General features: G+C 45.8%; 1 protein-coding gene across 5 annotated transcripts in view; it reads right to left on the minus strand.

The window, feature by feature from the left end:
- Ntrk2 (neurotrophic receptor tyrosine kinase 2) overlaps window positions 1-27,609 on the minus strand; it is a 325,590-nt gene that overhangs the window by 63,882 nt on the left and 234,099 nt on the right. For all 5 annotated transcript variants that reach the window (XM_060380556.1, XM_060380558.1, XM_060380557.1 and 2 more), the window contains 3 exons: window positions 20,135-20,265; window positions 5,999-6,171; window positions 133-367 (listed from right to left, as the gene is read on the minus strand). In XM_060380556.1, coding sequence (XP_060236539.1) covers window positions 133-367; window positions 5,999-6,171; window positions 20,135-20,265 — 539 coding nt within the window. The remainder of the gene's footprint in view (window positions 1-132; window positions 368-5,998; window positions 6,172-20,134; window positions 20,266-27,609) is intronic.

Below are 27,609 nucleotides of genomic sequence, written 5' to 3' on the forward strand. Positions count from 1 at the left end.
ACCACCATGATCTTACAAGTCTCCAGGACTGCGGGGAGTCCATTTCCATTAACCAGCGTTCCGTTCATACACCTGCCCGAGCGTATGAATACACGGGGCTTCTCTCAGTTAGAAGCTGGGACAGCTACTCACCCTATAATAGTCGGTGCTGTACACGTCCCGGGACATCCCGAAGTCCCCAATTTTCACCAGCAGGTTCTCTCCCACCAGGCAGTTCCGGGTGGCCAGGTCGCGGTGCACAAAGTGTTGGGATGCCAGGTAGACCATGCCCGCTGCTATTTGCTGAGCGATGTGCAGCATCTGGGACTGAGTCAGCTCAGAGGGTGGGTTGCCCTCTGCCATCAGCACTGCATCAGGTCCATGTGCCCTGTGGGAGAAGACAGGGGGCTAGGCCCAGCGCTGGAAGACCGGAGGGGCCCTCAGTCTCCGCTCAGCTGCGGGAGCTGGAGGACACTGTTTGACTTGGGTGAAGAAGGTTTCCCATTCCGCCCAGAGTTTCATCTCAACAGCCAAGAGAGGAGCACCTGGCAGCCTCATTTCTCTGGAGAGGAATCCCTGGGCTGTGTGGGCTGGCTGGTGAGCCCCCATGCCAACACACCAACAGGCGTATGTTTCAAGGAATTCATAACTCTGCTACCGTCAGACATCAGCCACAGCCTCAAACCCTGAGAGGCATAACCTGGCTGAGAAGAAAAAAAAGGCTTGTTGTGGAGGTTGGGTCTCCTAGAGTCGTGCATGGTCCTGGCATCAGGGGGTCCCATCCCTGCTCCAAGCAGTACTGCTGCAGGCCACCCTGTCTCAATGCTGACGACTCCAGATGTCCCTGCCAAAATGGGCAGCTCGTGGTCCCCTTCAGTCCATCTGATCTGTGGCCAAGTGTGGCCTTCAAGCCACCTTTCACTCTTTCAGGGTCCTATCCAGCCTGGCCATTCATCCCCACGAGCTTACAACATAGATGCCTGTGTTCCTTGTGCCCTGAGAAGATGATACAGGAAGTAATGAAAAGTGTACTTCTGTTTCTGCATAGCTTGGGCAAAATAAGAAGGGGGAGGTCTCCATCTGGAACTTGGAAGCACTTGCAACAAAGAAGGAGGGTTATCCAATACATTTTAAAGCGGTGTCTTCATCTGCAGGTCGGGTCCCAGAACTGCACGTGAGTGTTTGAAAGTGAGAGAGACAGGGTTATCCAGCATGTTTAGCCTGGATCCTGCCGTCCACGAACTGTTCTAGCCCAGACACGCCCCTTTCTCCCTCAAGGCTGCAGCATTTCCAAAACATGCTGTCACCAAGCCTTTCACCCCTGCTTTCTCTGGGAGAGGTGTGGGGCGTGTCCCAGTCCAGCACTATCTAGCACCCTGATCTGGGGAAGTCTTTGAACCTCACTAATCTGCAATTTCCGCATTAGTCAAAGGCACAGGGGGAGTAATAAGCTGGGTGACGCCTTGCTTCCCTCCTCTGTCTCTGGATACCTGGATGTAACCTTTCCCTGGGGAGGAACTTCCTGGTTTCTTACCAGGCAAGTCTTAACACATTTCACCTCTCCCCAAACCCCAGGACCCAGCTGTCTTTTGTGGCACCCAGAAACAGCCCTGGAAACGTCCCTGGAGGTTAGAAGACAAGACAGGGCACAGAAACCAAAGCTTGGACTGTCAGACTTGAATTTGAACCCAGTCTTAACACAAGAGAGTTATATAACCCTCTGGGTCTGTTTCCTTCTTCTGTAAACCAGATCCTAGGGTCACCATCCTATAAGCATTGTCAGGAGGAAGAGTTGAGACTCCTTCTAAGGTTTTGGGAGGGACTTTTTACAGAGTGAATGCGGGGTTGGGTGGAGGCTTTGCAAAAACCTGAGCCTGACATGGAGCTATAGAGATGTGAGGAAAATAGGAACTTTTCTTTTCTCGAGGATGTCAAGGTCCTTCCCATCTCACAGAAGATTACTCACAGAGACGCCAGCCTCAGGTAAAGGACCTAGGGACACACATAACCTAATAAGTAATCTAAAAGACTAAGAGAAACTTCAGTTCTTAGAGGAATGAATAAAGTAAGTCAATGTCAGCCATAACCTGTGTCAGCTACAGAAAACGAGACTCCTGCATCTGCAGGAAGCATTGACCCCAGGGTGAAGGAAACGTCCAAACCCCTCCTGAAAAACACACCTCTGCAAACTTCTTGCACCAGCCTTGTACTCAACGAGCAAAAGAAAGCTGATGGCCCTGACACCGATTCTCTTTAGAGCCCCATGAACGGCAGAGACTCTCACGCTCTTGAACAGCCGTTTTCCCTGCCTGCTTCTGAGAATGCAGCGAGGCAGAAGCCTCGGCATGCCTTTGCTTTCTTGGAGTGGACATTCCTCAAAAAAGGGGAGGACGGGTGAGCCTCCTGGAGCCCAGGTCCTCCTGCATCTCTTGAAAATAAAAACTCACTCACGCCATTTCTTCCAGGACGAGCTCTGTAAAGAGTGGCAACACCTCCCCTTATGGCGGCTTACAGCACCGACAGGAGGCCGCTAAACCTTCCTGACCTGGTGGTCTCCAGCATGGCTTGCAGCTGGCAATTCACCCCCCTGAGCTGGCTCTGTGACTCACCCCTCTTTCTTTATTACATGTCCAAATGTGCAGTGACAGGGATCAGACCTGGGGCTGCACCCTACCATCTGATTGTTTTAAATTAGAGTTTATCTGTTAAGCTTACTCTAAAAATTGATTGGCACACAATAGTTATACGCATTTGTGGGAGGTAGTGTGGCGTTTAATGCATGTGTAGGATGGATAAAATAAGATTAGACCAAAAAACTGACATACACATCACCTAGACACTTATCTTCCCTTGTATTAATAGCATCATCCCCATAGCTATTTTAAAACGTGTAATTAATTGTTGCCAACCGCTATTGCCCAGCTCTGGTCACCAAGACCGATCCATGTCATACAGTGGCTCCCTGCCCATCCCTGAACCATAACCCTCTGAGGGTGTTAACTGCCGCTTTCTCTGGACGAGAGGAAGGAGGGGTCCTGGGGTGTAGGGTGGGGTCTCGGCTCCATCTCCTGCAGCGTGATTAACTGCGCTGCAGGGGTGGTTAGGATACTAGTGAGTTTATCTTTAAATTTAATTTTTAAATATTATTTGGTTCTCATAAATTAACACATCTATGTGCTTAGCAATTCTGGGTAAATATTATCTGTTCCAACTTGAAAATCACTCATCTCTCTTTCTCCGTACCAGAAGGGAACTTTGGAGAGATTCGGGGGAGAGGAGAGGTTATGAAAATCTTGAAATGACATTTTCCTTCTTGTTGTCCACTCTGCCTAACGCAAGCCCTTGCTACACTGTGCTTGGTAGAGGCGTAAGACATCTGGCTTTATCAGGCACTGCCAAGATGCTTGGGGATCTGTCATGGCGGCCCGGGCCAGGCCTCCTCCCAGGGAGAGGGCAGTCTGTGTCGCAATGCATGGCTGCACCTGAGTCTGCTCCTGGCAGCCGAGCTGCTCCAGAGTGTAGCAGATTCTGGAACCAAGCCCCTGAGGTTCCGAGCGCTCCACACCCTTCGGAGGATGTCAGGGGAGGGCTTTCCAGAAGGCAGTGGGGAAGCTGGGCTGTGGCTGACAGAGTCAGGAAGTCCACACACGCACTCACAAACACACACACACTCACTCACCCACACTTGCATACACACAAGCATACACATATGCACATAAACTCATATTCACACACAGCCACACCCATGGATGCTCACATTTATATACACAGAGACATTTGCGTGCATATACATACACTCATACAAACATACTCACACAATACACCACCACACACCCTCATACACACACACAGAACACACATGCACACTCAAACAACTGTACTTATACTCACATATTTGTACATACCCACTCACACCCACAACACACACACAACACACACGCTCACAACACACACACCCCACAGTCTGAACGTGCAGATGCATGTAACTGCATCCAGATAATTGCATGTGGCTTTGTTTTGTTATAGTACTTAAGAAGGGCTATTTTGGGGTTGGAGAGGGGGCCTGGGGAATGATGAAAATATTTCTCATAGGAACAACAGCCCTCAACCAAAGTCAGTGTTTTTTTATTTCTTTTTACATTAGCTCCGACAATGCAGAGTATAGAATCTGCCGTTACCCCCATCTTTCACCCACAATGAAAACTTTCCTAACAGTATGAAGGGTTAGGATTATCCCTCAATACCTTGAATTTTCCACACACTCCTGACCTCACCTGGCAACCCTTCCTACATATGTGACTGCAGGGAAAGCCGAGGTCTATCCCAGGCAGGATGTAACAAAGACGGTCTAGACAGTAGCAACCTGCAGAGCCAGCTCTGACAACTGCAGAGCGCTGTTCCCTTTGGTCATTCCTACTGTGACTTACTGATGGCTAAGCCTGCAGTGTGAATCTTCCAGTGACACATGGAGCTGTCTGGGGCTGACTTCTGTGTGGCCTGGGACATGAGAGAAGGTCGGCAAGACCATGTGTGACCAGTGCCCGAAAGGTGACATTCCATGAGAGATGGGATCCCTGAACCAAAATAAAGAGGAAGCCGTGGCAGAGATAGTGGGTTGTGGGAACCAAAGTAACTGATAACTTCCCCTCTGAACTCGTTCTTAGGGTGTATGTTGTATTGCCCAATCAGGCAGGGGAATGAGGCCGGGAAGGGAAGGAGATCAGAAGGGTGGTCTCATCTTCTCTTTCTCCCAAGTTTTAATTCTCTACCAAAATACATGAAACGTGCAGGCTCATATTTCAAAGGTGCCAGCTTTTGTTTAAAGAAAGGAGCTCAGAGAAAGAGCTGTAAGGGACTTGGAGTGGAGGTTCCTGGGGAAGGTGGGTGAAGACCCTTTCAGGAACCACATGCTGCTGGTGCCGGGGGAGAAGAGAACTCATGTTCTCCTGTCCACGCTGGGACACGTGGTGCCTCAAGACTCACTCTGTGCCTCTCTCTAGACAGTCACAAGATGGGGGACATCTGCTGGGGGTCCTCACCAGTGTGACTAACAGCCCGAACACATGTTATCAAGCTCCTCTGTTTGTGTGATGCTCTTACTGACTGAGGAGCTCACCAGCAGAATTTCTCTAGCAGTTTGTCCACTGTACCTGCCAGTCCGTGCCATGTCAGCGTAGCACTCGGCTCACACGCACATTCCAAAGCTGGGTACCAGCTTCCCATCTCTGGGGGGTGCAACCCTCCTTTTGTATCAAAGCATCTCTTCAAAAGCCACTCTTTTAACCCCTCGTGTTCTGTACGCAATAACGCATTTACAGAGCAAACTTGCCTTTCCTCGTGACTCCTGCTTACTGTAAGGTTCCTCTAACTATCTCCACTTCCTCCTGTCTAATCCAAATGGCGCTAGCACCCTGTTTCTCTTCTAGAGACTCTTCTGACTCCCACATTGCACAAGGGGACATTGTTAGCAATGGCCACCTTCTCAAGTTGTCAGTGGTTCCATCAAATGTTGTTCCAGCCTTTCCCTACTTGGGCTTTGGGCTCTGTGCTCCCCACTCTAGATCCAAGAGCTCCTGACGTCAGATCAGCTCCACATGGTAGGTATTCTGCCAGCCTCAACTTCTCCAACCCGTGTCCTGCGTCCTCTCCTCCTGCTTCACCCTGACCCCACTACACCATCCTCAGCACCTTAGCTCTTTCTGCTTCTGTAGCCTCAGGCAATGCTTATCTTTTGTTCGCTTGGTACCCTCCTCCAGGCTAAGACCTCACATAGGATTAAATGTAGCAAATGCTCAATGGATGCAGGTTGGTGCACGTTAGCTGCACGTTGGGTGGGGTGATCAGGCAAGGGTAAAGAGAAATGTGCTTCCTTTTCCTGCCATCACCAAGGATTCCTCCACAGGAAGTCCCGGGCTTCCCTTCATCCTTCTCAGAAGCCTTCTATCCTCCCTCCTGGTTTTCTGAGCAGTGACACACTGCCCTCTTCCCAAGACCAGGCTGTCTCCACCCATCACGGTACCTCAGGAACTTGTTGAGGTCCCCATGCTTCATGTACTCAAAGACCATGATGAGAGGGTCGCCCTCCACACAGACACCGTAGAACTTGACAATGTGCTCATGCTGGAGGTTGGTCAGCAGCTCAGCCTCGCGATGGAAGTCCTTGCGAGCGTTGTCGCTGGCATCCTTCAGTGTCTGGGAAAATGGGGACATCAAAGAGAAGGTTGTTTCAGTACAGAATTCTGCCAGTGAACCCTAGGAATTCTAGAAGGGGTGACCATGTATCTAGCCAATTACACAAGCTGTCAGGAAGCACCCTGATTCCCAAGGAAGTGAGGTTTGTGTGTCTGAGACATCATCCTTGTGCATGCACAAAGGTCTGTGGCTCACAGCGCACTCTCCTAGAGTCATTCTCACTGAGGTACCAGGGGAGCTTGTCTTACGGGCTTCACGCTTCTTGCCCCTGTCTGGGCACAGGGGTTTCCAGGGTGTCTGTCACTTCATGGTGCCTGTGGAGATCTCTATGAAGCTGTGCATATCTCACACCTACCCGGGTAACCCTTTAAAAAGGATTTTTTAAAAAAATTTTTTATCTATGTAGATATATGTGCATGGGTCTATAACTGTGTGTGTGTGTGTGCGTGTGTGTGTTTATGTGTGTGTGTAGGTTCCCACAAAGGTTAGAGATGCTGGACACCATGGAGCTGGATCTACAGGTGGTTGTTAGGTACCTGATGTGGCTGCTGGGACTTGAGCTTGCATCCCCTGCAGGGCACTAGGTCATCTAGGTCATCTTACTGAGCTGTCCCTCCAGCCTCTGCTCATATGACCCTTTAAATAATAAAATCCAAAGAGACTCTGCCTCCAGCTGTAATAAGGGTCTTGCACAGTCTTTGTATGATAACCTAAAGCTTTCTTCAGCCTGTTTCCCACACATGGATAAATGTCCTGTCCCTTCAGCTTCAAGATGATCAGTCATATTGCCAAGACGCAGGTGATCAAAAACACACCAGCAAGGCTTACACAAATAGAGGTGAGATGCACAGAGCCTCCGGAAGCTCACCAGCATGAAGGGCAGAACCACCTGACAGTCATGAGTCCTGGCCTGGAGTAAGCCTGTAAGATACGGTGTCCTAGCCATGCTGTTTTCAGTCAGTGTCGTATATACACTCTGTGTTGTCATTAAGCCAAGGCTGCTGCAGAACCAAAGAGGTATCGAGCTGGCCTTGATGTCACATACAGTTAAGCAAGTGCTAAAGGCAAGTATGAGAAATTGCAATTCTAGATTAGTGTGCATTACAGCTTGCCTGAAACACATGAAACCCTAACTCTCCCAGAATCACAAGAGGAAAAGGAGACATCGATCCCAGTGTCAACCCAGGTGATTATGAACAAACAAACAGAAAAGACACTTATATAACTGTAAACCTAACACCCTGGGTGGACCAGCTTTCTGTGTTGCTGTTTGCCCAGGCCTCTCCTGCCTTGGCATCAGCCCCTCTGCGAACCCCCCCCCCCCAGGCCAACAGCTCCCCTTCTACCACAGCTTCTTGGATAACAAACATTTATCCCCACCCTCCACAAATCCTCTCCTTTGCCCGGAATGCTATCTTGGGTGTCAACCAACACAGGAAGAAGTTGAACAATGCTCTGCCCCAGGGGTCTACATCCCAGTCCTCAGAATTCATGACAGTTGCTGTCCGTATTAAGGCAGAGCCTGCCGATGATTAAAGCAAGGATCTCCATATGTGTCGGTTGCTCGGGTGAACCCAGCACCCAACAAAGGCCTTGTAAGTTATAGAGACAGGAAGACATTAAATGGCATAGAAGATGCACAAGAGAGACTCTGAAGGTAGGAGAAAGGACCATGTGTGGCTTGGAAAAGCTGTGGGGGCGGGGAGAACATAAATTACTTCAGACTTAGAACTTCACGGAGGAACCGTGTCTGTCCACATCATTACTTTAGGTGGCCTCTGACAGTCAAAGCTATGGAGAGACAATTTGTGTGTCTGAAGTCACTGAGTGACAGTGGCTTAGGGAGCTGATACACCTCCCTGACACTAACAGTCCTTCACCTCTGACAAGGGTGGCTGACGAGTCCTCTATGCTGTCACACAGTGCGACCTTAAGTGAACTGCTGAAAGCTGTGTTTTTTGTGCTTCCTCAGGCTTGGGGGAAGGAGCCTCTCCCTCTTAAGGCAAGGGTTCTGCTCATGGCTGAGTCTATCCCAGGCTGAGTACTTTGCTTTCTCTCTCTCTTTCTTTCTTTTTAGCATTTGCCACTATTTATTTATTTTTATGTTTTTAGTTTTTATAAGTTATACATATATCCTGATTGTAGCTCCCTTCCTCATCTCCCCTCCCATCCCACCCTTCTTCCATCTTTCCCCCCCAATCCCCTTCCCCTAGTCTACTGAAAGAGGGAGTCCTCCTCCTCTGCCATCTGCCCCTAGCTTATCAAGTCTCATCAGGACTGCCTGGATCCTCTTTCTCTATGGCAGCCTGAGTTTTCACTGTTTGTGTTCAAGGGCCACAGTTCACACAAGGGAGCAACAGAGAGGGTGGAGCTCCTCAGGCCTTCTCAAGAAAGCCTCAGCAGAGGGAGACAGGGCTGCCAGCCACCATGTCCCCAGAGCTGGTCGTTTCCCTAACTATATCTCTTTACCAGCACTTGACATTCTCTACTGAGTTGTGACCTGACCGAAGGAGATGGAAATCACAGGTGCCGTTTCCATTAGGCCAGCGGCAATAGCATCTTAGGGAAAGTTGTGAAGTGGCCCTTAGCTGTCCCCACAAGAACCATGAGCTTGCCTGGAAATAGGAGCAGATTTGGATCGTGGAGTGCTCAGAGAGGCCAGAAAGCTCTGATGGTCATTGCCATGGAAACAGCACACTTCATCACATAATAACAAAATGAACAGTGGCAGAGAACTAGGGTGTGGGTCCCTGCTTCATTGAGTCAGAAGAAACTGAGCTTTCTACATCCCTCTGCCTCCCAGATTTAGGCTAGCTGGGTCCAGACTAAATGTCTTTGTTTTTCCATCACACAGGAAGGTGCCCTCACCCGCCAGGCCCTGTCCTTGATCTCGAAGAAAACACACAGACCCTTGAATTTTTGCCTCTGCCTTGCAGTTTGGTTTGGAGTATCATGTCTGTGTCTGTCTACCCTATGCCCTTGACAGTAGGTGGGCATCAATCCCACCATTCATCGCGGGCTGCTTAACAGCCTCAAAGCAACCACAAACCCTAAAGTCCAAGGTCCGTATGAAATAGAGATTACAGGATGTGGAACAGAAGTGAAAGGTGAGTAGACACCAGCAAAGGTGCCATGTTGGCCCAAAGAAGGACTGGAAAGGAAGTATCAAGAGGAACAAGCAGGTGACAAAGCTTGCACTCTGTCCTAGAGACTCAGCCCCTTATCTGTCCTGCTTCTAGCAATGCTCCAATGGTGCCCAAGTGCAAGAGTTCTTGGCTGGAATTGAGAATCCCAGGTTTGAATCCTGGCCACACCCTGCTCCTCTCTGAAGCCTGCTTTATTCTCCTGTGAGGGAGGGTAGCACCATCTGCTTCTTAGAGGCACTGGAAGGACAGTGAGGGAGCTAGAAGTCAGGATGCTCCCAGACCTTTTGTCTAAGATGATATTGATGTGATTTGAGTCTGAAACTGGGTCTCCTGTGTTCAGTTTTCTTATACAAGGATCCACAAAAGATGAAAGATGCATGGGTAAGGTATAGGTGCCCACTTGAGAGAGAAGAATGGCACTATTCCTAGGGAGTTCATCTCCTAAGTGGCTAAGTGCCAGGAAGTATCAGGCTGTGTGTGGAAGTGTAGTACTGGACCCTCATGATCTCCCAGAGGCCTCATCTTTTTATCCATAGGTTGCTAGCATTTACATGGAAGCTTATGTCTAAAACCTTGTGGTCATCACATGCCTAGAAAAGGGGCTGATCCTTTTAGGTCTTTGTCATTGGTCATAGACAAATCCTGTAGAAAAGCTTTCTGAGAAAGCTCTAATTATGTCCTGTTGATTCAAGAATGCTAGAGAGAAAGACACAGACACAGAGAAATGTAGAGAGAGACAAAGAAAGAGAGATTCATGGGGAAGGAGAGAGAAAGAGAGGAAGGAAGGAGAAAAAAGAGGGAGAAGAAAGAGGTAGAAAGAGAAAAGGAGAGGAGGGGAGGGGAGGAGAGAGAAGAGAAGAGAAGAGAAGAGAAGAGAAGAGAAGAGAAGAGAAGAGAAGAGAAGAGAAGAGAAGAGAAGAGAAGAGAAGAGAAGAGAAGAGAAGCAAGCAAAAACAAGAAAGACAGATTTTTTGGGGGAAAGAAACAACCTGAAGATTTTAGGAAGCATCCTGCATCTCAGTGTTCCCTGTGTGGATGCTTAGTGCAATGTCAGAACTTCAATTCAGTAACATTTTTGGAATCAAAAGCAATTTTACTATTCATGGACCAAACGCATCCAGCAAACCTGGCATCCCCGTGTGTGCCATCCATTTTTGCATGGTGGGCCCTTTTTTGAAATTATGATTCAATTCTATTTTAAGAGATTTTGGAAAATGTGGTGGTAACGACTTGGGCAAAATCCTGAATTTGGCATTAAAAGGACAGAATTTTTGTAAGGATAGAATCGGGGCCAGACAGCAATCAGAAGCTAAAAAATTCTGCCTCGACCCTGTTTATAAATATCATCTCTGTTTCAGTACCGTGTCTGATTGTCATTTTACTTAATTACGTGAGGCTTGGCTGGTAGCAGAGCTCTTGTCAACAGAGACCAGGAGTGTGGGGCCCAGCTCACCCTTTACCGGTCCTCTCCATTTCGGTCTCATCTGATGGACTCCTCTGCTCAGTCATCATGCATTCCTATCCCCTTGTTGCTGTCTGCCTTGACATGTTGTTTCTTCTTTTTCCTGATGGGCTCCCCGCTTTGGTTTTGTTTGTTTTATTTTGGTTTGGTTTGCTAAGGCTGGAGTCATCTCTGACTCTAGAAGGAGGCTTCACTCAGGGCTAAGGCAATACTCTGCCTGGTATGTCTACAGATTCAAAGCTGGGAGAGGAGAACAGCAGACAAAACATTTTAGCACAGCAACATGAAGCCAGTGAAGCAAAATACAAGTGAAGAGTAAAGGAGGAGATGAAAATTCATCTCAAATGACGAAGCAAAAACTTTAAGCCAATGGGAAGTTAGTTAGAGAGCAGGAGGGCCTATCGGGAGCATGGGTGGGGCAGTATGCCTAGTCAAACTAGATGATGGTGAACTTCAAGGTATAGATGTCTTAAGAAAAGACAAGATAAAACAGGCCCTTTAACAACACAGATCACAAATTCCTCTCAGACTTGAGAGATCACAGAAAATAGCATGTCTTTGGTAAAGACAGACTTTGGAAGAGACTATTTACAGTGTCCCATTACAATGCTTGAAACACGCAGAGAAATCAGGACACTCCCAAGCTGAACAAGCAGGGATTGTGGGATGTTTGGTTAATGTGCCAAAGGTCCTGGGGTCATGATCTACCTTAACAGAAAACCTTCACTCTCCCAGTATCTTTTGGTACCTTATCTATTAACCGTAGACAAGAGCACCATGGAACTAATTACCATTTTAAATGTTGTTATTCCAAATTATGGTGTGCTTTAGTTGAAAAATAAACACAGAATTTTGGAAACTTGACACAAACAAAATTTGAAATATCTCATTGATATTTCATCTTAACATGACATGATATTATATGTTGAATTAATAAACTATACTAATATAATAAGATTAATCTTCTTGTGTTTACTTTTCTAGTGTGTGGGGGGGAATGTGTGTCTGTCAGGAAATTCAAGGTATCACTCAGCTCTATTTGTGGCTTATATTATCCTTCTAGGAATTGTACTGTTTTACAAAAGCCACCTCTACAAGCTATTGAGAGGTCAACCCACGTCTTGGAAGCATGGTACTTCTAAGATGTAACACTGAGATAGAATTAAGGCTGACACCTTTCTTGTAGGTGTTGTCACAGTTAACAGCAAGCAAAACATTCAAGTCTTGGCCACAATTAAAATAATAACAATAATTAATAATAGCAGGTTCTTCTCTAAAAAGAAAGGTAAAGGAAGCTGTCATCAAATTCACCTGCAGGGAACTTTAGAGAGGCATATTTTAATAAACTCAAAGAAAGAAAGAACTCGGTATAAATAAAATCTTAACAATGACAGAGTGTATGCTGTAATCCTACTATACTATCTTAGACATTTGTAGAACTAAAAAGTCAAATAATTATACAAAGGTGACAACATTCACTATTCCATGTGCTTTCTGTGCTAGAAACCGATAATACACGTGTTAACTCTATTAACTGTCTGTACCTGGCCTCTGAACGAGCTAATGTGTCAGGTGACAGTCTCCCGCACTGGAGTCATAGCCAGCCTGTTGATTGTTGCCCTCACCATCTTTCCAGCGACACTAACTGGGGCTCAGATGTAGCACAGTGGGGCGTAGAGTTAGGTTGTAACTCACACACTTTAAAAGACTTAGTAATCTGGGGGGTAAAGTTGATGCTTGCATGTCCCATCAAGTTCATAATAGAAAAGACTGACCTATGGAGACAGGAAAACAAGCTTAGAGACAGTCATAGGAGAGAAACAAATGTCAAGTGGGAGATAAAAATCAAAAGCTGAGTGCAGTACGGTCAACTCAACGCTCGCGCAGGCTCTGAAAACACTGCGCGTCACTGTGAGTCAGTCCACCAGACAGGAAGGAGCTGGTGGCTCAGCATGGACCCTGGCTTGACTGTGAGTTAGTCTATCACACAGCAGTGAATTAAAAGGGCACACAGTTATTTCAGATCAGACATCCAAGAGATACAGAGGCATGTAGTGAATCCTCAGGCTATGTTTGATGCCAGAGGAGTTCGCTTTGGAGAAAGATAACTGGACCCCTGGTGTGTGTGTGTGTGTGTGTGTGTGTGTGTGTGTGTGTGTGTGTGTAGTTGGAATTTGATGTTCTTCATGCCTTGGCCCAAGTTTGATTCCCAATTAGAGTGAACTATCCTGTTTTGATTTTTAATGTCTCTGAAAACATATGAGTAAATTAGAGATCACCCAGAAAACAGTGGCCAATGTGACCAACAAGACACTGTGTCTAATCAAGGGTTAGACATTAAAGTTTCTGGCGGATGTATTTTAGTGGAAATGCTTAACAATGGGAGCACGCAGGGGTTCTTACAAGAAAGCCTTGCTCTGTGTGTTATGAGTGCACAGGGGCACGTATGTACACAGACACATACACACACACACACACTCAAGAGCAATAGAGAACTACTAAGTAATGTCTAGACAACAAAGATGACCAAGCTTTTAGCAAAGCCTTATTCAAAATTAAGTGATTTTGTTCCAAGAGCCCAGTGAAGAATAGATGAGCTGAGCTTTCTCCAGCCTGAGTCCCATTGGAACACACGGGTACTCATTTAGGGAAACACTGACAAATGTCCTTAAGTACAATAATTCTTCCTTGTTTCCATTTTGTGGAGGCAAGGATTAAACATATCAGTGTAAATGGAAAGTGTAGAAAAGGATCTGAAGGAAAGAGAGGGAGGGAGCTCATGATGAGTCAGGATGTATAGGAGGGTGTGATGACCGTGATAAGAAAGAAGGAAGAAAAGGAGGAAAGGTGAGGTCCGCTCTAGAAACCAACTTGCTAGGGCAGAGAAATGGTGTCTATGGGCTCTCTGTGTGTCCTCTCATTTATGAATCCTTCTACTGCCTCAGGATGGAAGAGGATGTGCCTTTCTTTCTTCAGTTGCTTATACATATTCAGAGGGAGGTAACCCTAGTTCCTTCCTTCCTGAAAGTGACGTCTTTGGTACCTATGGCACCCTTAGATGACTAAACTATAGAAAGATGCTGTGGCATGTACATGACTGACTGGGGAAACTGGCCCCCAAATCACCCCTCTCAAGAAAACCTAGAGGCAATGTAAGCCGTTGGTGTGTTTCTACCAGTCAAACATAAATCAGTGAGCAACTGAGGCAAGAGGGGTCTTGGTGTCTCCTGCTGACAAGGTAAAGAAAGACAGTCACAAGGCCTTCCTCTGATCCTGAGCAAATTTATGGATCCCAAATGGCCCAATCACAGTAAAGGATGACTCTCACTTCCTGTTTGAGATGACCATCTTCTGTGTTTTGCCCAACAAATCTTTTATCTTTTTAAGAATATAGTCCAAAGCCAGGCCCGGTGGCTCACTCCTGTAGTCCCAGCCCTCAGGAAGGCAGAGGCAGGTGGATCTCTGTGAGTTCGAGGCCAGCCTAGTCTACAAAGAGAGTCCAAGACAGCCAAGGTTACACAGAGAAACCCTGTCTCAGAAAAAAAATAAAAAATAAAAAAATAAAAGAATATAGTCCAGCATCTCTGATATGTTCCTATGCAACCACATTTTCTCATGTTCATTCCATTTGTGTTTTACAGGCTGACTTCATTGCCTTCTTCCGTGAATGAGTGTATGACCCGTCCCCGGGGAATCAGAATATTTCACTGTGCCATAACTCAAAGACAGGCCAATAAAAAGATCAGTCTTTGCTATCCAATGAGGAGAACCTGTCTGAAAATGAAGGTGGTGTTAAAGAAAGCAAGCCAAGAGGTGAGACGCAGGCGTAAGGAGGCACCGGTTGATTTTTCTGAAGCCAGCAGTGCCCAAAGCCAGCTTAACAGTGGCAAGGGTATGCCTTTCTACAGCACGCTCTCTTCTTAAGTCGATCTGACTTGAGTTTCAGTGATCCTTGCTTTTTAGGAAAGTCAGTCATGAGGTGTATGGTTTGCTTGCATTTCCCCAAAGTCAAAACTCTCTCTTGGGAATCTAATTTTTCTACCCCTATTTACCTCCTGACAAACTTTTCTTTGTCTACATAAGAAAGTGACTCCCATCCTTGCACACAAAATCTACTCTTTTCTCCTTTTTTTTAGAAGTGGTATTATGTTGAATTTTCTCAGTTGGCTTGCCAGGGCACACATGAAGTTTAATGAAAATGTGGTCACAATGAGCACAGGATTAGTAGGTCTGGTATTAAATGACCTCGTGCAAGCTGTTTGACCTTGGGTGGGTCACTCATCTCTGGATATCTGGGTTTTTCTTTGTTAGTTCGCTTTTATTTTCTTTCAGTCATCTTATTGAGATTTACTTTCTTATTTTATGTTTTACCTGTGTGTAGGTCTGTGCACCTCACATGGGCAGGGCCCTGGAGCCCAGATGAGGCTGCTGCGTCCCCTGCGATGGGAGTTACAGATGATTGTGAGTTGCCATGTAGGGGCTGGTGGAGGAACACAGGTCCTCTGCAAGAGCAGCCAGTGTTCTTAACTGCTGAGCCATCTCTCAAGTCCTCTGGAGTTCTGTTTTTTGGTTTGTTTGTTTATTTTTAATCTATATAACTATTCAGCCATTCCTTCCTTTTTCTTTCATTTGGAGACAAGGTCTCAGATAGCCCACTTGGTATCAAAAATCACTATGCAGCTGAAGGTTACTGGGTTGCTGTCAAGTATTAGGACTACAAGTGTGTGCCACCATGCCAGGCTTATTTAACCATTTCTGTTCTTGTTGTTTGGCTTTTATGAGACAGGGCTTCTCTGCATAGCCTTGGCTGTCCTGGAACTCTCTTTGAAGACCAGAGTTCTGGCCTTGAACTCACAGAGATCCACCTGCCTCTGCCTTCCCAAGTACTAGGGATTACAGGCCTGTGCCACTACACTTGGTTATTATTCATCCATTTCTAAATGAGTTCTCAGCATATTCTATTATTAATATTATATATCATATACAAACTTTCAGCTGTGACTATCCATGTTTAATAAAGCCACTTTGTTGTGTAGAAATGCCAAGGGGTCAACACTAGTGCATCCAAATCCTATTATTTCCATGGTCTGCACCCATCCACTCACCTATCATCTCTTCATTCATTCAATAAGCGTTTCTCTTTTACACCATACTACATATTAGGCAATGTGCTAGAAGTCATCGCTCCCCCTGGAGAGTATGACTGACACCCTAAAAGAGGTCACAGACATGCGATGTCACTCATTAAGTAAACACACTAATACATCACTTTAAAACGTTGATGGAGCTATAAAGGCCAATTAAAGATGCCTTGGCAGCAGATAGAACGCAGTCTGGTCTGGTTGGGGGACAAGAAAAGACAAGCCTTCAAAAGAGACAGCTTGAACTGAGACATATCAGCCGATGTTGCTGTACTGGGCCCCTGGGTGTGGACTGGGTATTAGGGCAGATGCTGTGCTGCCCCTGGTGACAAGATAGTTTGTGAGGGAGCTTTTCCAAACTCTTGGGGGAGAAAAATACCATTAATTCCTCCGTGGGAAAGAAGGAATTCAGAAACTTTAAAAGCAAAAATCTTAAAATCTGCTCTCAGGAAAGTGTTTACTGATACCGCCCAGCACACTTCTGGCTCTGCTAAGACTTCAGCTGTGCCCTGTCTGGGACTCTTTTTAACTTAACACCTTGAGAGAGTTGCTTGACTTCCCGGGTCTCAGATTTCTCAACTGTAAAGCGCCAGGCTAGGGTTTTATTTCTACACTTTTAGAGGTCTCTCTCATATTCAGCATTCCTTGTTTCTAGAAATAACCTGGAGCTAGCCAGGGAGGGGAATAGATCCTACAAAGCGGACTTATTTGAAAACCTAAAAATCAGCTTGCATTCATGGTATAAAAAAAAAGTTGTAGAAAGGGTAGTTATTGAAATGCATGTTGGATGGGGCCAAAAATAGTTAATGCATCGACAGTTAATGCAGGGGAACTGCGATGGAGCGTTTCCTTGGCAACTGAGTAACTCAAAGGTAAAGTGACTGGGTTTGATCAAAGACTGGTGTCTTCACTTCTCTCCTCACTATGGGCTTTTTTTTTTTTTTAATAATTCAGTATAAAGGGGAAAATGGCTAATATCCATGAAAAACAAAGGTCATATAAAAAAAATCCAGAAAAGGGCAATTCACAATTCAGCTGAATCCAAACAAACAGATCCTCTAATGGGAGCAGCCTGTGTGTCCTTGAAGGCACGCATGTGGCCTAGAAAACTGGACCTTTCAACCTACTAAGTTATTTGGGAGAATCAACACTAGAATTCACCTGAACCTGACACCTGTCAATCTGCACAGAAAAAGCTTTGGATTTCAAACCAAAGTCAGCTCTTTCCAGAGAAGGAAAAAGGACAATGGCTGCAGTTTCTTAGCATGCATAGTCAATGCTGCTGGGGTTGCTAGGCAACAGCAGAAAGGCTGTCAAACATCCCTGGGTGCAGCCAATGGAATAGGAGCAACCCAAGCTACTCCAGAGAGGTAAGAGGCTGTGCCGTCCTGGAAGACGTGTTCAGTTTAGCGTTGCTTAAAAAAATGAAGCGCAAAACATAAACCATTTTCTTAAGGTCAGAGTGCAATGATGGACGCTTTCCTCCAAGATTTAATTTAGACCTGAATACATTTTCAATTGGACCAAAGCCCTGCAAGTGAGTCTGCCCAGGCTGCAGAGAGTCTGTGTGAGAAGTCTGTGAGTTATTGTGACCTGATTCACCCTGGAGCTCACGAAGACACAGCCTCTGAATTCCAGAGAGCTGACATGGTGACTGGCTCATGTTTGAGTGGTAGCAGGTAAGCTTGTGATTTAACAAACATTCACACTCAAGGTCACCGCTAAGTAACGCCTTAGGTGTGTGGTCACGAAGTAAGAGTGAAATTTTAATCTACGGTTTCTTTGTCCTTCTCGTTGGCGACGACAATTTCATTTTAACTCCAAGAAGACCGGTAAAGGGAAGAGAGGATCTGACAAAGGGTCAAGTACTCTCCCACACCCACACACACCCAGCAGCACTGTTTAATGAGCAAACATTTATCTCAGATCACTAATTTGCAGAAACATACTTGGCAAGAATGGGTGCTGGGTCTGATTCAAAGAATCGGAGCTGTAATTGGAACTAAACGAGAGGAGGGCCTAACTAACAAAGTCAGCGGGAGAGAGACCCACAGCAAAGTATGCTGTGAACAGAGAGGCAGAATGGTAAGTGATCCTGTAGAGCAGGGCTGAGGTTGGGCAGGGGTGGGCCAGGACCTAACTAAGTGTCGTCAGTTCACCCTGCATTATTGGTAGACGAGGCCAGCCACTTTGTCTCAGCGTTTGCTCAAAGGGGATCTGAACATTCAGATCCAAGCTGCAGCATCCCGACTGTAGCCCCTTAGCCCCTTTTTCTCAGGGCGTTGTAAAAGTATAGAAAAGTCAGCCCAGGGTGGGGATGAGAGGCTAGGGCTACTGAAAATGCTGCTGGCTGTCCACATGTCTGGCCAGGCTGTCTTTGCTATTCCCACGCTGTCACCCAGAACCCCCTGGTTACCCAGAATTTTCACATACTTGCAGGGTCACACGTACATCCCTGTGAAGTAAACTCCGAGTCAAAAGCCTGGACGAGGCTTCCCGACTGGCATGTGTAAGACATGGACCCACCATGGACCTAGGTCTTCATTTTATTGGTTTGATACAAACGGCTTGGCTAGAGGTAGACAACCCCCCGCAATTCTTCCAGCCTGAACACTTGTTCACCTATCAAATTGCAAAAGTAGCAGCACCTTTGGTCTCATTTATCCCCAGAGGTAAAGAAGATTGAAGAAAAAGCATAAACTAGAGAAGATAAGACACTGCCACCCTGAATAGGGTGTGCTAAAAAGAAAAAAAAAATAGGGAAGCTTTGAGCTTTGTCAACAGATGGAAGAAAAGAAGTAAGAACAGAGAGGGAATTAATCCCTCCAACCGGCACAGGTCCGTCCTGCAGCGGCTTCTCCCACCTCTTTAGGATAGCCCTCTTCTCCCTCTTCTCTCAAGCCCCATCCCATCTCCCTGTGCTAGAGAGCTAATGCGCATTTGACGAGCTGATAATTCCTAGAAGCACTGGTCCCTTAGCCGTGGAAACCTGCAGCTCTTAAGGGTTTTCTGGGAGTTTACGAGAGTTATTCCACTCTGGACAGGGCTTTTTTAAATTTCAAATCATGAGGACAGAAAACGTACAATTTTTTTCTATCTGGAATAACTTTTATGAAACGGACTGATTTTTAAAATGGAAGACTTTAAGCATAGTTTTATTCCCTTACTTATTTGTGTGTGTATAACATAATAAACCTGGTATTGTCGTGGAATGTGCACCTGATTTCTTAAGGGAATAAAATATTACCTAGTTTATACTGGCTAAATAAACATGATTCATGCAAATGGTTCCTATTTAGCATAAACGTAATTCAACAACAATGATAACTTCACCATCTTTAATTAATCTAAGAGGTTGAATTTTTTACATTAACCACAACCACATTCATTGACGCTTTTTACATTTGACTCATTTTACAATTGTATGACCTTTTAAATATTTGATATCCATTTAACAAAAATACCTTAGCGAGTTTTCAAAAAATTTATAATTCATGTTTCAAAGATCTGTCCAAGCTCATCATCGTATTTTTCCTAAGCTCTACAAAGCTCAACAGGAAATTGATCTTTTCAATGCTATTGTTTATTTTGTTGGAGAACAGGACTCTCTCTTTTTTTTAACTTTGGGAGGACATGACTACAATGAAGGACTTTCAGATTTCTTTATTTTGTAGAAACTCTAATTTTGCTATGACGATGAAATCTATAGGACATGTCATCCAACTCTTGCTGAAGTCATGTCTGTGTTGTAAAAACTATCCTGTGGATTTAGACAGTTCGGAAGGGACAAGTATGGACGGTATATAGGGAAAGTCAGTGCAATGGAGTCAATATTCCTTCCTTCTAGACTCTGGAAAATGCAACCCTTCCCAGGTAGTAGAGTCACCAGCCTCCAGAATCTGGAGAAAGAAGCTTGCACCATAGCTTTGCTGACTCTGTTCTGTCTGATCCCATTGACCTGGATCTAGAACTTTGTTGGTATAACTTTTAAAAGTAGCCTGAAAAGTGGAGGGTTGCCTGCAAGAAACACTTCCTATGGACAGTTGAATGTACCCCCACCCCATGTCCTTCTGAGGACTCATTTAGGCAAAAGAATCTAAACACGTGTGTCCCATTGAAGACATAATGTATTCCCAGATTAGTTACTAAAATAAAACAAAACTAAAGCCCCACACCTGAGTGGGACCATGAGATATTCTGGAATGTTCTCTTACCTTCACGGCCACCAGGATCTTATCCTGCTCTGGACAGAGGTTATAGCACTCTGCTAGGAAAACTTTCCCAAAGGCTCCTTCACCAAGCTCCCTCTTCAGAACAATGTTGTGTCTCTTGATATGCTGAACAACTGTAAAACAAAGACACCCGTCACTCCACAGAGTCCACAGATTTGCCACATGGTTTGATAGAGCCATTCCCCTCCCTTCCAGCCATCCACCAGGTTCTGAGGAGGAACTGGCCCATCTGCACCATGGACTGTGCATAGCAGGATCCCGACACAGCTCCTTTGTAGGTGCAGCTTTTCAGAAAATTCGAGTGGTGATCAAAGTTTTGATTTGATGGGAATTATCCTCCCCAATAGTTCATTGGCTCTGATCTCCCTGAGCCTCTGCAAACTCTGAGCAACGCTGTTCGCAGACATAAAGAAGCATGTTAACAACCTGTGAGCAGGCGTGCTGATTCCAGAGGCGGGGACTGTGTTCATTAGGAGAGCACTCTGAAAACTCACTGGTGATTCCTATCAACCAGGGACCAACTTGTATTTGACAGGTAACTTCTCGCTGTCGAATACTCATTGGGAACTAAGTTGCCATTTGATTCACTTGGAACTCCAGTAAGACCCAGGCAAGCATTTAACTTTTTTTCTTTTCTTTTTTCTTTTTTTTTTTTGCCATTTGATTAACACATTAAAATTTATTTTTCCAAACAGTAGAGGAAGCTGGTGGAAGGGTAGTTTAAGCTACAGTCCATTTCATCGGTTTCAAAACTACAGTTGGGAACAATTTTCCCGGGTTGAACCTGGGAGCAGAAGATAGATCTTTTCTTTATAAAATGGGCTGTCAGCATTTGTTGACTTTCTCACGGGCACAGATTATCTGAAAATGTCCTTTGCCGATGTATTACCTCCATACACAGTAAGCATCTCTTTTATACTTCGTCACAAGTAAGGATTTTGGGATTGTGTTCCTGACAGGGCCTCAGTATGTTCTACATACTAAATTGATGCTGTATAAAATTACTGAAAGATCTTGTTTCACAGGTTTGAGGACACTCTCTCAGTTAACTGAAGCAATCCTTCTAAGTAAACAATGAAGAGCCTGGTTCTCTGAAAAATCCAGGAATGGAAAATCCGGAATGGGTAAAAATAACAACAAAAACCACAATCTAAAGGTTTCCAACACAAGTGAGCTAGTAAGAAATTCTTTTCCTCTATGAAAACACCAGGGCCTATCCTAATTTGCTTCACTTTCTATTTTTCCTGAACAAGCCAAGAGCCCCGCCCTTCGAGGCTGTCACCCCAGCAGGGCTCGAAAATAAACCCTTCCGGTTCCTGTGCAATTCTTAGAACAGTGTCTAGGAGCTCCCAAGAGCATCCAGGCTTTGTAGCCTTCCAAGGGAAAGCCATGGTCCAGCTCTGGCTTCTCCAGAAGGTCCTCACTTCTGTTTTATTCACCTCTTGTTAGAGCTCTAGATGTTCTGACACTTCTCTCTCTCAAGAATCCTCCAACCTGCACACTCTCTGCCCTGTCCTTGCTGACATCTTGGATTCTCCCATCACCCAGCTGAACACTGGCCTCGTATTTCCTCTCTCTGATTTCCTGGGTCTCCTCACACCTTCCATCTCAGGTAACAGAGAGATCCAGGAACTTGCCTAAGCTCCAGACAGACACCAGACTGCTCATCCCTTTGGCTTTTGGAAGTGAAGAGTCCACAGGCATAAGGAGACTTGGTTGAGCTGTTACTAAAACTCTAAGCTGAATGTTCCTAAGGGAGGGAGCCTCTCAGGGAGAAAGGTGCTTCACCTGGGCTCTGTCATCCTTTCACTCCACTCTCTTAGGCACTATAGTCATTTGCTTCATTTCCCTTGAAATACCCCCAGTGGGGCAAGCCCAAGGTCGTGCAGTGAGACATCCTGTAACCAGGGAAGTCTCACCTGCTCCTTCCTCTGAAATCAGTGACCCTCAGCTTTAACTTTGGAAACGAGTAAAATCACTAAAAAATTCAAGACTAAAAGTTAAGTTAGGGTCAGCAAGATGCCCCCAGAGGCTAAGGATGAGCCTGACAAATTGAATTCATCTCTGCAACCCCCATGATGGAAAGAGAGACCTGCATATTGACATTTGATCTACACACAGACACACGGAAACACACACACACACAAACACACACACATAAATAGACAGATAAATGTAAAAATGTAAATGATTAAGATTCCCAGCTCCACATGAATTTCTTCCTCTGAAGGAAAACTCAAGATGATAGCTGACCTTGCTGCAAAAAGGTTTATGGAAAAAAAGTTTTCTTTGAAATTTATCCTGTTTCCATGCCTCCACTCTCCTGTCCTCAGGGAGAAATCATTGGTGGAATTTTCCGGAGACTGGAAACTTGGTATCCTCGGTCCTTTGCCTCTTTCGCAGTAGAAAGGAGCCAGTTTTTGGTATTGTGTTGCAGTCATATTATCATCAATGAAAATAATGCATTGGGCCACAAAGTGGTTGTCCCAGCTTAAGCTGCCGCTGGCCTCAGAGTGTTTAAATTCAATTCTTGCTATAGATTTGTCTTCAGAAGAAAAAGTGTTGTACACATCCAAAGGCAATAAAGTATCAGTTCATGTCCATATCCATTATTACTGAATAGAAAACTAATAAAGATATAAATAACTATAGCTCTGCCCACTTAAGGTCTCAAGCAGGAAATGTATCTTTTCCATTTCCAGGCTAATAACATTTCACAGAAACCTTGGCCCCATGGACACAGCCTGCCCAGCACATGGGCCTTAAAGTGTCCATTACTTAGTGCCTGCATATACCAGGAACTGAGTCTCTCTCTCTCTCTCTCTCTCTCTCTCTCTCTCTCTCTCTCTCTGTGTGTGTGTGTGTGTGTGTGTCTTTTCTCACCCTCCTTTCCCCTCCCTCTCTACCTCTCTCTCCCCCTCTCATTTTTAAGTATTTATGGTTCTGAGGAGGAAGATGGCAAACAGGAGTGGGTGTTTGCAATGGACACTTTAACCCTTCTATTTCCTTAGTCCTAGGTACCAGGCTGCCCAGCAGCGGCATCTGTAGAGTCCGCTTTGGGATAGGAGGCAGACTTTACCACCATCCAACCCAATGCCTGCTGATGTTGAAGTGAAACAGACATTTCCCTGTGACTGCCCTCTCTACTAAACATACTTCAGACTCCATACTGACCATCTGTAAGGGGCTGAACATCTCAAAAATGAACAATTTTATGTTTATTAGGAAACTGCCAAAACCCACAAAACATGAGAGCGAAAAACAGAATACGAGGTCATGTGGCTGACCAGAGTGGTGCTCTCTCAGCATATGGCAGAAAATGGAGTCAGGTAAATGTGCCCAACTTTTGAAAGCCCACTTATGTGAGGCATGAGAATGATGTTTTGTATTTCCATCTACATTTTTATTCTGATGCAAAATGGTGCAAAATTGAAAATAAATATCTAAGATCACAGACACAAAGCATCTAGACAACAAAAGACGAGATATTTTCAGATTATTCTATTGATGAAATGGGACATGTACCTATACTGAGCCATTCTTAAGGAGTTTTTAACAAAACAAAACAACCCATCAATTAACTTTCATTCCCTACAGTTAGGTCAAAAGCCACATCTATTTTACAGATAAAATCACAGTTACTGGATGGCCGTGTGGTCATAGAGAATCCAGTTGCTCTGCTTTTCCAAGAACAGCTCCCACTGAAAAGAGGAAAGAGGCTCCTACCACAAGCTGGCTGCTATTATGGGCCGGAGGATGTGTGGAGTCAGGAGAGCCGGCACTGTTCACAGCAGTCCACTGGGCATTCTTACCTCTACTTCAATTAAACGGAAAGGGATAGAGTCCTGAAAAGCTAAACAACTCATCCAAGACTCCACAGCTGGGAAGAGGAAGGTGTGAGTTCTTTTCACCAGGACACTGACTCTCTTCAACCTTCTTATTAAAAACAAAGGCAAAGAAAGAGCGCTTTCGCCTTGCCTACCTGCAAAGGCCTGCTTTTGTCGGTTTCATTCAACGAGCTATTATTAAACACCTCCTAGGGTGCCTGGCATTTACCTAGCACCAAGGAAAGGGATGCCCACATTGCCCTTGTCCTCCAGGAGCCCCTGGGCTACATGTATGCATGTCTATGGTGCCATCTACTTCTATCTTTGCTTTGCTCACAAAATACTTTGTGTATTGAGTAAGGCGTGAAGACAGGCAAAAACTCGAGGAACATATCCGGCCAGGTGGAACAGGATCAAAAGCTAAGGCAAGGTGCTAAGTAAAGTGAAACTGCACGGAGTCCCAGCTCCCACAGGCTTACTCAGTCTAAGGCAAAACTTGAATCTAACGTCCATTGCTGAAGAAGACCAAAGAGCAGCATAATTTTAAAAGATTAGGCTTGATGAAGCGAAAAGCACAGGCATGCCCACTGTGAAGTAAAATTCTCACGACAGTCAGTTTTCCAAGGAATAGGCCACGGTGCTTTTACATGGGATTAGCCAATGACTGACATCCCTGACTCTGTCCCCACAGGGGCAGGCAGAGATCAGTGAAAAAAAAAAGTGAACATTTGGAGCTGGCAAGAGTCCAATGGCTAGGAGCACTTACTGCCCTTCCAGAGACCCTGGTTCAATACTCAGCTTTCACATGGCAGCTCCCAGCCATCTATAATACCAGTTCCTGGAAATCTGACAACCTTTACTGGCCTCCTCAGGCATGTATGTGGTACACACACATACATATATGTGCAGGAAAAACACCCACATATGTTTTCAGAAATATTTTTTTTAAATAAAATAAATAGACAACACAAAAGTCACCTCTGGCCTAAGCTTTGTGCAGGGAACCATGTGGTCTCAATAGTATAATCCATGAACATAAGAGCCTATGGGTACACACAAGAACGCCATGGGCATGAAGTTGACAAATGATTTAATTTCCCTGAACCCACCGACGAGCCTACATCACGTTAGGGGATCAAAATTCTTACACGAGTAAATGAAAGCATTGAACATGTAGAAATGGGCAAGTTACTGAGAAAGAGAAAATAATGGCAGAGCATGAAAATGAGGGAAGGAAGAGAATGAACAAGGAGGAAGAGGGAAGTCTGGGTGTGCTCAAGAAATCATGACTAGTCATGTTCCTCCCTCCAGGACAGCAGCAGGTCGTAAAGCACAGAGGGAAGGTGGAGTGGGGCATGGAGTACCTTGAACAGCTTCCAAGCCTTTCAGGTGGATTCTTACACGAAGAAAGAGGGACTTGAGGATAAGTGACTTCGTAGTGCTATGTTCCCATTTCCTCTTCTTTAAATGATGGATTCGAGGCTAAATGGTATCTTGGGATTTCTCCAGAACAGGCATTCTACAATCAATCTATGGTTTGTGATAATCTACCCATCTATCAATCCATCTATCTATCATTTGTCTATCATCTATCTTTCTATGTATCTAACTATCCATCCAGCCACCATTTCACTCATCTATACTTCTATCACCTCAGGTCTACGGAGCTAAAGCAGGTCTTTGTACATAGGGAAGAAGCAATGTGCACACCAATAACGGAGTTTTTTGGGTTGTGGTGAAGCTGGGGGCAGGGGAGCCATCTAGGGCGCTCTGCAAAGCTTGCTGCCATGAGGCTGGGGACGGGCTGAGAGTGGCTCTGTCACCCAGGGTTCCTCCTCAGGTCCTTTGTCCTTCTGAGCACAGAGCTCAGCAGGGTCAGCTGTCATTGGCTCTGTTCTCCACTGATCCCAAAGGGAGCAGAGGATGTCCCCAAGGATGTGTGACGAATGACAAAGACAGAGGAGACCCAAGCATATTCATGGGAGGTAGGAGACAGGGCTAGGGGTGATGCCGAGCACCCGCAGAGAAGAAGGCAGACAACCGTGGGCAGAGTAGTGACATCTTAGAGTAGAGGGATTGGGCCAGCAAAGGGAAGGATCAGAGGCAGACAGATCAGTCTGGAGGTGTCATGATGACGCTGGTGGGCGGGGGGGGGAGCCAGGAGGGATTTTAAAGTCTGGGGTGTGTGCGAAAAGGGTGAGAAATTAAGTGGACACTAAAAGAGAAAAGAATTGGAGAAGGAAAGGAAGAAAGAGTGGTGAGAGGTAACAGGAGAGTCCCAGGGCAGGTTGGAGGGGTTTGGGGGAGGGAGATACTGAAAATATAGTAGAGATTTTGAATGAACCGCCTTGTGAGATGCCCTGAGTCCCACTGTAGCAACAGGCCACTGAGGAGTGAGCACAAGGTCAGGGCTCCCACAGCTTGTTAGGCACATGCCACCTGAATTCCTTGAGCCAAACATTGCACTAAGTGCAGTAAAGAATAAGGCAGGCCCTTGCAACGGTTTAACCTTTCTGGGAGGGCATCTGGCATCTGCCTGCATGCCTTGTGCAAGAGTCACTAGTAGCAGCAAAGTACCTTCAGTCCCAGACCCAATTCCAGCCGGTCGCGCCGCCTGAGGCGGGGAGCATGGCAGCCGTAACCAGAGTATCACAGCAGGTGAAGTGATGGAGTTATTTGAAGTGAAATGCAGTTTCTTGGCAGAAACAGCCAAGGGTGGGGAAGAGCCCCAGAAATCTTTCAAGCTGTTAGACTGAAAGGAACACCACACTTCAAAATACACAGACGGTACATCCTTCGCTTTGACATCACCGAACAGCCAAAATTATATCTGTTCCACACACTGGCATGTGGCAGAATTGGATTGATTTGCCCTGACAGCTCTCCCTGCTGGGACAATACTTGTCAGTCAGCCCCGGCAATGTTTGTATTTTCAAAAATCATTATGCAGAATGATTGCACAGAATCCTGGCAGGTAGGCCAGACAGTCTTCTCTGCCTAGCCCTCCGACTCTGGATCCTTGAACTCTAAAGTTCTTCCCTCCCCCTGAGGCTCCCAAACCTCCCTCGACACCCTGCTCACTGCCTCCTCCCAGGACGTGCACACCAGCCTCGTCTGTGGCTCCTCACTGGTGTCTGCTTTGTCTCAAGCCCCCTCCACTCCTGTGCCTTTCCTGGGGACATGACCAATAGCCTCCTAACGCTTTCTGTAAAAGAGAGGTCCTTTGCCAAAGTACCTACAAGGGAATCCACATGATCAGTCAGGAGCAACCCAAATAACAACGGCGTGCTGCTAGGTAAATGTTTGAGCATCTTCTCCATGGGCATACACTGCAATGAAGGGGAGGAGTCACGTAAGAAGCACGTGCCTAACACGGCACAGCCAGAATGTGGAGGAGGGGTATCAAGATGCTGTGTTACTGAGTATTCAGGAAAGACTTAGTGGACCCCCAGAGCCAACTTTGGACCATCAGGTTGGAACCCTCATGATGAAAGTTCTAAACACAGTAGGAAGGGACAAATACCTTAGAAACTATGGGCTCCTCCAGGCCTTTCCTGGGCTGTCTTCTCTCGCCATTGACTCTGCCACAAGAAGAGAGCTTAAATGCCGCTCACACCCAATGACACATGG

Source organism: Meriones unguiculatus, chromosome 3 (genome assembly GCF_030254825.1).
Source record: "Meriones unguiculatus strain TT.TT164.6M chromosome 3, Bangor_MerUng_6.1, whole genome shotgun sequence".
Lineage (NCBI taxonomy): Eukaryota > Metazoa > Chordata > Mammalia > Rodentia > Muridae > Meriones > Meriones unguiculatus.